Consider the following 10531-nt stretch of genomic DNA (forward strand, 5'->3'; position numbering starts at 1 on the left):
GCAAAACAAGTCGTGAAGGTTGTGAAATCGAAACTAGTCCGGAAAAGAATAAAACACATAGAATTGAACAGGCCGAGGCATTGAAAAGAAAACATATATATAAACAAATTGACTTTGACCTTACACGGATGGGAAGGGAGACTGGGACACAAGTCCTTGAAACTATTGAAAAGAAAGCAAAAGTAAGTATGCAATTCGTCTTATCTGATTACATACAACTAGTAAAGCGCTATTTTGTTGCAGTACATCTATGGCAAATTTATAAATATAATTGCCCGAAAAGTTTTAATGAGTTACAATTAAAAAACTTCAAAAGCTCTGTTTTCAAAAATAAACTGTGATTTTGATAATAATTAATAATGTATTGTATTTCATCAAAGTTTTAAAACTTTACTCTTAATTTAGAAAGATACCCAAGGAAAAAAGAATACGTTCCCTCTAAAAACCAAGGCAAGAAAGCTAAAGCAACAACAAGCTAAAATCTCAACGAAAAAGAAAGATCAAAATCAAAGGCTATCAACGTGGCTTCAACTTCTATTCAGGGACCTGCAAAGGCAGCTAGGAAACGCAAAATCAGACGCCCTGTTAGATATCGATCAACAGCAAACCTTTCTTCTGACAGTGATTTCCAATAATATTAGAAAGACACACTTAACACCAGAATTCAATGTTTGTAAATAATTCGTTTATCTTTTTTTTCTTTACAAAAAACATCCTTTCGCAATATTGTCATGAACAAGACTCATTTATATTAAATAACCTTTATTCAATAACCTTTATTAAATGACACCATTAATTTCCTAATTCCCTAAGTACTTTTTTGAAAAGATCTTTTGCTCACATGNAAATTATGAGTACATATATATTAACTTCAACATATATATTAATATGAATTTATTTAATATTGACTTTAATTTTAAAGAAGAAAATCATCCAAGTAAATATTATATCGAATTTAATCTTTTGTCTAATTTCATTAAAACGGCAGTAATGTCGGTTGATGAAAACTTCGTATTAAAATACGTCAGAAAATTAGTTCTTTTTTTTACACTTTCCTGTTCTGATATTATTTCTTTTCGGAAGGTTTGATAAATTTTTCTTTTTATATAAATTTACAAGTAAAATATTTTTTCTTTCCGTGAATTTTCGTCGTCTAGCAGAAGTATTTTTCGTACACCAAATAAATAGTTCAGTCATTCCATCAAAAAAGATCAAAAAATCAATTCTTCCTGTACAATATCGAATTTAGAAAGCTTTCCTATGCAAGAGCTTCGATGAAAACCTATTCCTTTAACAAATATTTTATCAGAAAATGAGTTCTTTTCGTACACTTTCTTGTTCTGATAGTTCTTCTTTTCGGAAGGTTTGAAGAAATTTTTCTTTTTATATAAATTTACCAGCAGAATATCTTTTCTTTCCGTGAATTTCCAACATCTGATAGTAGTTCTTTTCGAAAATCATAAAATAATTTAGTCTTTCATTAAAAGTGTATCAGAAAATTAATCCTTTCCCTGCAATTTCGAGACCGAAAGATATCCTTTTCGTAAATTGAAAAAACAGGTATTCTTTCCAGTACTTTTCGAGACAGAAAATGATAACTTTTCGGTTACAGAAAAGAATGGAAATATATTCTTTTCGGAAAGCTTCTAAAGGATACTTTTCGTCCTTATCATGCACTCGAAAAGAAATCCTTTACGGTGCACGTAAATACGAAGAAAGAAATCCTTTTCACCGTCTATCGGACAGTCGGAAAGATCATTTTTCATGCAGTGTCTAACATGTCATAATTGATAATCTAGATGACAGATTTGTTATATCTTTGCATAAATTTTATACCGATAAAAAAACTACTTCCAGCTTCAACATTTTTTGTCAAATTTAGTCCAATATACACACTGTACCATACTAGTTTGTATACTTTTTGACATTTACGGTCAACATAAATAAATTTTCAGTCTGGTAATAGGATATGTTTAAAGAATTGTTTCGTGGTAAACATTAAAGAAACAGATTTATTTCTTTTTCAATACTTGAAGTTTCTTGCTTTTACACATTCATCAGTTGATTAAAATTGTTCACATAATTGCCAAGCTTTTAATTGTATAAACCATAACCAGAACATTTTGGCAGTGAGTTTGTATTGACGTAGTCTCAAGTTTTTCTGAAAAAGCTTCTCACCGATCAGTTCATTTGACTACAGTCAAGCAATCACTGAGATGTATGCTTTTTTCTTTTTCATACTCCTGATGCCCATGGTCATGGACAAGATAGATGTCAAAATGTATAAACATCAGTCAGTCATTCATCACGAGTGATCAGATTATAAAGAAACATGCCAGATTGCTGTTGGAAATCAGTTCAAGCAAAACAATTATATGTGGACAGCAGAGGGTCTTTTCGAGTGAATCTTTAAACTATTTTCCATAGTCATTTTGTCTTTCTGTAAAAAATCGTTTTACAAGCAGTTCCAGTTCGCTCAGTGCAGGGATAGACTGTTTATCAAGGTCTCGTAGTATCTCTGCCAATCAAGTTTCGTTTAAATAGGGTGTATGATGAAATGACTTTTTTTCAGAATTGCACTTTGGACAAATTTTTCTGGTAATTTAATCTATTCTAAGACCTTCTGTGAAAAAATTAATTCAAAATCTTCAAAATTGACCGTTTGCCCCAGGGTTTTGTAAAATCGATATTTTTGAAAATTTGCGAAAAACAGGGTTTTGCCTGAAAAAAATCCTAAAACCAGCTCTGGTGGTGCTAAAGCCTGAAATTGGGCCTAAAATGTTCCTTGGAAAAAAGTAGGATTAGAATGTAACAATGATATAGCTCTATCATACATGAAAGTTATTAAAAGTAGGTTTCTAGGCCAAAAATGACCGAAAACGCGAAAAAATGAGGTTTTGCCTGAAAAAAATCCTAAATCCTGCTGTGTTGGTGCTACAGCCCTGAAATTGGGCCCAAAATGTTCCTTGGGAAAAAGTAGATTAGAATGTAACAATAATATAGCTCTATCATATATAAAAATTACAAAAAATGTAGGTTTTTAGGCCAAAAATGACCGGAAACGCGAAAAAATGGGGTTTTGCCTAAGAAAAAATTCTAAAACCTGCTGTGTTGGTGCTACAGCCCTGAAATTGGGCCCAAAATTTCCTTGGGAAAAAGTAGGATTAGAATGTAACAATAATATAGCTCTATCATATATAAAAATTACAAAAAATGTAGGTTTTTAGGCCAAAAATGACCGAAAACGCGAAAAAATGGGGTTTTGTCTGAGAAAAAATCCTAAAATCTGCTGTGTTGGTACTACAGCCCGCAAATTGGGCCCATAATGTTCCTTGGGAAAAAGTAGGATTAAAATATAACAATAATATAGCTCTATCATTATATAGAAATTACAAAATAATAGGTTTTTAGGTCAAAATTGACCGAAAAAGGCGAAAATTACTCAAAATCAAGATTTTCAGTGCTTAAAGCATATTGAATCAATTTCTGACACTCTTAAGTGCTTTAAAGTGATAAAATAGATGTTTCATTATATATAATCTAGTCCAATAAGCTATCCTAATGGCAAAATTGAGCAAAAATTTGGGTTTTTAAGGGATTTTTTATCAAAAATACCCCCAAAATAGCGGAAAATAGCGATTTTTGAGCTTTCATAACTTTTAAAGGCCAATTCAAGACTTTGAAATTTGGCAAAATTAAAAACGAACAGAAAGATAGCCTGTACATTGGAAATTAAACAACAAAGATTTGTACAAAAACAAAAAGAAGTGATAGCCAGCAATGTTGATGAAGAAGATGCAGCCAAGCTAGCAACCAGCAACAAAGTTATCGGGTGTGTATCTGCTTGCAAAAAATCCCACCAAGGGCCAATCACTACAATTGAAGAGCTTGACACCCTGGTTCAAGACTGGAATGGTACAGAAAAAGGGCTTCAAAAAGCATTGGATTTGGAGATCAGGTTCAGAAAGTTCACCTTTTATAAAGTGAAGACAACGTGTCCCTTTTGTTTAAACAACGTGACTTAACAGTTGAGCAGAAGGTGAAGAATTTGACGACTCAAATCACATCTCAACTGGAATTTAGAGTTTTAGCTGACATGATGGATCTTGAGAATGCAATCAATAATAATGCAAGTACAACTGACAATGAAGCAGAGGTGGAAGGAGAGCAAGATGAATTGATGGATGGTATAACTCAACACGATGAACAAGAAAATTTTAGAGGAAAAGAGGTAACTTGAAATCTTAAGCCCACCTATTCCATGAACCTTTGTGTTTTTCAGGATAAGTGAATTGATTTACCAATCAGAGGAAAAACAAGCACTTAAGTTATCATTTCAATATGCTCTAGATTTCAAAGTTTATGTATCATTTTCTTCAATATATAGGTTGGAAAGGCAAGAGATTCAGATTGGCCACCCATTGTTGGAGATTTTCTTATTGGAGCATTCGAAGATGGTTTTTACCCAGGTTAGATTTTATTTCACCTTTAAGTATGTATAATACTGTGTTAAATAATGAAAGAAACACCTGATCTTTTACTTAGTAATGACATTCTTTTTACTTTTAGGTGAAGTTGTGAGAGTTGGTACAGAAGATGTGAACTGCAATTTCATGACACCTGTTAGTGTAAATGACCAAATGAAAAGTCTTTGGAAATGGCCTTCGAACTTCGAACTCTGACAATGTAACCATACATAGAAACTCTGTAGTGCCCATCAAGCCTTGCTTAGAAATAAGCAAGTTCAGCACGCACAGACTTTATTATCTTTGAGATGACAAATGTTGATTTAGTGGAAAAGATTTTCTGAATTTTTTTTTACTTTTTGCTAAGTTTCTTTAGTTCTTTCAGTTCCAAGGTTCGCTTTGTTAAGATTTTAGATTGAGAATGAGTTTTGAGATTCATAATTTTTAGAAATTAGTTTGTTATTTTAACAGTTCAAATAGTTTTCTTTCATTATGCCAAGTTTCAAAGTCTTGGATTTGAGCCTTTAAAAGTTATGAAAGCTCAAAAATCGCTATTTTCCGCTATTTTGGGGGTATTTTTGATAAAAAAATCCCTTAAAAACCCAAATTTTTGCTCAATTTTGCCATTAGGATAGCTTATTATACTAAATTATATATAATGAAACATCTATTTTATCACTTTAAAGCACTTAAGAGTGTCAGAAATTGATTCAATATGCTTTAAGCACTGAAAATCTTGATTTTGAGTAATTTTCGCCTTTTTCGGTCAATTTTGACCTAAAAACCCATTTTTTTGTAATTTTTATATATGATAGAGCTATATTATTGTTATATTTTGATCCTACTTTTTCCCAAGGAACATTATGGGCCCAATTTGAGGGCTGTAATACCAACACAGCAGGTTTTAGAATTTTTTCTCAGACAAAACCCAATTTTTTCGCGTTTTCGGTCATTTTTGGCCTAAAAACCTACATTATTTGTAATTTTTATATATGATAGAGCTGTATCTTTGTTGCATTCTAATCCTACTTTTTCCCAAGGAACATTTTGGGCCTGATTTCAGGGCTGTAGCACCAACACAGCAGGATTAAGGATTGGTTTTTTCAGGCAAAACCTCATTTTTTCGCGTTTTCAGTCATTTTTGGCCTAAAAACCTACTTTTAATAAAGGTTCATGTATGAAGAGCTTATCATTGTTACATTCTAGCCGACTACGTTTGGCCAGGAACAGGGGAAGGCCCAAGTTCAGGCTGTAGCACCAACACAGCTGGTTTTAGGATTTTTTTTCAGGCAAAAACCCTGTTTTTCGCAAATTTTCAAAAATATCGATTTTACAAAACCCTGGGGCAAACGGTCAATTTTGAAGATTTTGAATTAATTTTTTCGCAGAAAGTCTTCAAATAGATTAAATTACCAGAAAAAGTTGTCCAAATAACATTTCCAGAAAAAAAGTCAATTTTTGCCATTTCATCATACACCCTATTAAATGACATTTTGCAATTTTGTCAATTGATTGGTTTGCCAAGAGTTCTTCATACTTCAACTTCTTCGTGTTGAGAGTCTGTCTTTGACTTTTAAATTTACTATTTACATCAGCCATTCATTACACATTTTATAGTTTGTTTTGATTTTTTCAAATTCTCGGAATTTGTAAAATGGCGGGATTATGCTAATCGACATACGTTTCGCGTACATGCCTAAAAGTACTTTCGTTTTTAAAGTGCACCAGGGCTTATATCCCCCGTCAACGCGTCCATCAGAATCATCAATAGCGTAAGGGGGTTAGATAAGCCATGGAGTCGAGGGTGAGCATTTTTTTTTCAAAATGGCGACCTCGCCAAATGCTCCTAGTCTACTTCACTGGACTCAGCGTCATAAAAAAATTATCAAAAAGCAAAGTTCAGCCAAAAGTAGACTCTAGTCTACACAAGCGCCGGATTGAAACTAAAACCTATCGCTAGATTTCAAAAAGGAACCGCTAGATACAATCCGTCGTCATGAGTACGGCGCGTTCTATACGCTTTTTGGATGGGAAATAAGTGGGTTCAATTTCTCTTGCCTAAGAAGGGTTAAAGTTTCGCCTCTAGCCCTTCGGGCTTCAAACTCAATGTGTTGAACATCGAGTTTTGTGTCATCCGTCATCCTGGTCAACGGTTTTTTGGACCTACCAAGGAGGTCCTTTAAATTAACTGATGTTCGTTCGTCTGTTACCAGCTTTTCTCGGGATTGGCTCATTAGTTTTTTCTAATTTTTTGCACAGTGATGCAAAATGGTGATTCCGAAAAAGTGGCAGAGCCCGATTTTCGAGAAAAAAATATTTGGGGGCAAATTTGGGCTAAAAACTGCCTAAAAATGTTTTTTTTTGGATTTTGTGTATTCCCTTATGTCGTTTTTAGAGAAAAAGCATTTCCAGGGCCCGTGCCACCACTATTTTGCAAAGCCAAAAAGAATTTCTCTTCACCTAATTATTTTTTTCTTTTCTGTGCGCGTGCCAATAAGAACGTTAGAACCTTTCTAAAAGAGGACCGATGGACACTTAAATAAGTCTAATTATACTCTTTTGTTCTAAACAAACAAATTCAACAGTTTTCTTGTCCCTTTTTTCATGTTTTCTTAAATAAATATTTGTTATCTTTCTGAAAATCAGAACAAAAAGGAAGCTGTTTTAGCCAAATAAGGCAGGTCAAAATTGAAAATTTTCCCGCCTGTCGGAGCAAACCATGGTTGCGCCTCCTTTAGTCACTATATTTTTATTGGCCCCCTCACTTTCAAAATCGTGGCGCGGGCCCTGATTTCTGGCGATTGGATTGATATTTTTTTTGATTTCTTCTATCAATAAAAGTGAAATCGACAACACTTTTAATTCATGATATTCATGACGTAATGTTTTCTACGGAAAGACCCCGTTTTTAGCCAGTAGTGGCAAATTTAAACTAGACAAAAGTTGTATATATAAAATTTGCCACTACTTGCAAAAGCCGGGGTCTTTCCGTAGAAAACATTACGTCATGAATATCATGAATAACATTAGTGTCTCTCACTTTTGTCCCTGGGGACAAAATCAGCGTGTCTTTTGGGTATTTCTCTCACTTTTTGTTCCATGAAGCAAAAAAGAAACCATGGGACACGCACTTTTTTTCTTGTGTTGGTTGCATGTTGTATTGCACTAACGCGAAAAAATTGTCCCTAAGCCTTAAATAAAAGGATTTTTTAGTTTTTGATTTGAAAAGAATTCGTCATTTCTAATTTTTCGTCGCATTCATCACTTACTCATTTTTTAACGATTTTGCTTCCAGCTATGTGTTCTTATTTTTCCGGAAAACTTTTGTTCCGTTCTTTATAGATTTTGCATCTGCTTGCCCCGAAAGAAATAGTGATACCCTTATGGGAAACACTAAATTCTTCTTGCATTTAAAAGTTAGCACAAATGAGACTCTTTCGAGCGGTTCATGCTGAACTCTAGATTTTTTTTTATTCAGACCCACGAACTACCAACGAGATTTTTTTTCTGACACGCTAGATTTTTTTGTCGACCCCACGAGGGCACGGGACGCATGTAATTAATCACACTCATTTCCAAACTAAGATCGACACAAATTAACCTGTTATGTTACAACAAACTTTATTTCATCAAAGATGGCTATATACAATGTGCACGAAAACAGGTCGTATAAAATGTAACTTAAATACAGAAAAAATAAACTAGAAATGCCCTATTTGATGACGTTGAAATACATAAATAACATTTCACAATACGTTAAATTATTGCATTTTACATAATATCCAAGCAGATCCTGTTTAATTACCAAGCAAAGTTTCGCTAACACACATGCCCTTGGTGTATGTCTGCTGTAAATATTTTCTTCCAGATTTTTTATCAGTATTAAATAATTTTAAAGTCAAGATTTTGGCCAAAGTACAACTACCACAGTACTGACACCAAAATCTGCCGTCAATTGAAAAGAGCCAAGTCTCTTTCGCTTATCTTTTTCGGCAAAAGGCACGCTGCATCTTTTTTTGAACAGAGAATTCATTTCATGAATTTGAACAATACAGTTCGATTAATTGTCTTTTGGTTTGATCAATATCAGTGTTGATTTCAAAGTCCACGATTCAGTAATGGGTCCATACCTCATACCCTTCCATCCATCGCCAACCGGTTTGTATGCTTGTTCTTCTGGATACCACTGAGCATTTGGCATGAAATCCCCACATGTATCGTACCACCAGCCACCTCTACTATTCCAACCATTTGCACAATTATGTTCATAATTATCGTTATCTCTTTCCAAGGTGCTGAATTCCATTCCAATGGAATATTTTAAAATATCCATATTGTTACTTGCGATTGCATCGAAACCATCAACAGATAAAAGATAGTTTTTATCTTCGCTTGCGACTGAAAATGCACCATACTTCGCCATAGCAGAATCGCCACTAAAAGATAATGCTTCAATCTTGACTTGTTGAGATTGATCTCGGGTGATTTTATGGATTAGTTCTAAACCCAACCAGAAACTTCCTATATGAATAAGAAAGTAAGTTTAGATATAATTATCTTGTTCCATCTTACACTCAAACGTCAAAAAATAAGTACAATTTAAGAATAAGCCTGTGCGGAATTTTATGCAAATTATTAACTAAGGAAGGGTGAAGTTGGTTGTTATCTCTAGAAATACTCCAACTTTTCCCTAAAAGCGAGGACAGGATAGCAGGAACTATTTGAGTTAAAATTGCCAAAACCTTAACAAAAATTTTCTTGTCCTTATAAAAGAAAGTGTAATTTTAATTTGCGTATCACGAGAGAGATCACAACATTATGCAATACAACCTTATCTAGGTTGAAGTGAACTAGAAAAGAAAGAGTACCTTTAGAGTCACCAAATCCTTCTTTGTATACGTCCCATTGGCGATGAAAAGAGAATTCATTATCAATGTGTCTTTGTATAACGATCCATCCTCCATCTGCATCAAAATGACAAAACAATAGATATTCGTATCCATCACCAAAAAGATTGAGGTGGTAATCTCCTGATGCCCGTACTCCGATATTGTACAAATCTTGACAGTTGCGTGTTTCAGCATAAATATTTGTGTTAAGATCCGGGCCAGTAATATCTGAGGCTTGCAATGTAACATCGAAGAATTTACAATTGAATGAATTTGTTTGGGTCGTTTCCATTACACGACATTTCTTACTATAATGGCATATCGAGAAGCATTGTTGAAGCTTTGGTGTTTGTATGGTATGGTATGGTATTAGAGTGGTCTTCTTGTGTTTACCAATGAGGTTGAGGCTCTTACCAAAAGATCCTTTGAGTAGGTTTAGAATGAGTAAGGGGTGGACAAGAAGCCACATAATATGCATCTTGGTGTTCTTCTTTGGATTGACTTCCTGAAATCAGAAGAAAAGGAGACAATAAATGAGTTTAGTGATTTGCCGATAGTTTTGTAGTGGTGTTAACCTTCGGTATAATGTAATGTTGCGTTCAATATTACATAGTCAAGGCTCTGAATACTTTAAGTATAACTCTAAATATGTACACTAATAAGATCTTGGTTGCAAAAAAAGTCGCGAGAACATACTCTTGTTTGACGAAGACTCTTGGAAGCATTAATCCTATTAATACTTGGGGGGGGGGCTTTTTCTGTTCGGTGGTGAGACTAATGTTAAATAGCTCCAGAAATAATAGAGCTTTTGAAATTTTTCAAACTTTCTGTAAATTCCTAACTTTAATTCAGCTTAAAAATAAAATAATTTTTGACACCTGAAAATTTTCACACCTTTGAGGATGATGACATATTTGACAGTAAGGCGTCACAAACATTGACCCATTTCAAGTATAAATTTATTTTTTATGTTGAAAATATCGTTTAAACCGTAATTTATCGAATATTTAGGATAGAGTAAGCATTTTGAAGTCAGAGCACATTTTTCAAAGGCCTTTGTTAGAATACAATGGCTATTTAGAAGAACAATTGATTAGAAGAGCAATGGAAATTTCAGTTTTTGCTAACTTTGGGTATGATGAGTGACGTCATCAAACAAAATTTGTTGTAAAGTTA

General features: G+C 33.7%; 2 protein-coding genes across 2 annotated transcripts; one reads left to right on the forward strand and one right to left on the reverse strand.

Annotated features, from left to right (window-relative positions):
- Nucleotides 1-3478: 3478 nt before the first annotated feature.
- LOC136814296 (uncharacterized) lies at nucleotides 3479-4682 on the forward strand. The gene is made up of 3 exons (XM_067070820.1): nucleotides 3479-4231; nucleotides 4388-4469; nucleotides 4570-4682. Exons 1-3 carry the CDS (start codon nucleotides 4097-4099, stop codon nucleotides 4680-4682), a joined length of 330 nt encoding a protein of 109 aa, XP_066926921.1. The 5' UTR covers nucleotides 3479-4096.
- Nucleotides 4683-8070: 3388 nt separating this feature from the next.
- LOC136814297 (microfibril-associated glycoprotein 4-like) lies at nucleotides 8071-9871 on the reverse strand. The gene is made up of 2 exons (XM_067070821.1): nucleotides 9335-9871; nucleotides 8071-8987 (listed from the first exon to the last, which is right to left on the reverse strand). The coding sequence occupies exons 1-2, from the start codon at nucleotides 9831-9833 to the stop codon at nucleotides 8527-8529; spliced, it is 960 nt and encodes a 319-aa protein (XP_066926922.1). The 5' UTR covers nucleotides 9834-9871; the 3' UTR covers nucleotides 8071-8526.
- Between the last annotated feature and the right edge of the window lie 660 nt (nucleotides 9872-10531).

The sequence above is a fragment of the Clytia hemisphaerica genome, unplaced genomic scaffold, assembly GCF_902728285.1.
Source record: "Clytia hemisphaerica strain Z4C2 unplaced genomic scaffold, Clytia hemisphaerica genome assembly, whole genome shotgun sequence".
In the NCBI taxonomy this organism is placed as follows: domain Eukaryota; kingdom Metazoa; phylum Cnidaria; class Hydrozoa; order Leptothecata; family Clytiidae; genus Clytia; species Clytia hemisphaerica.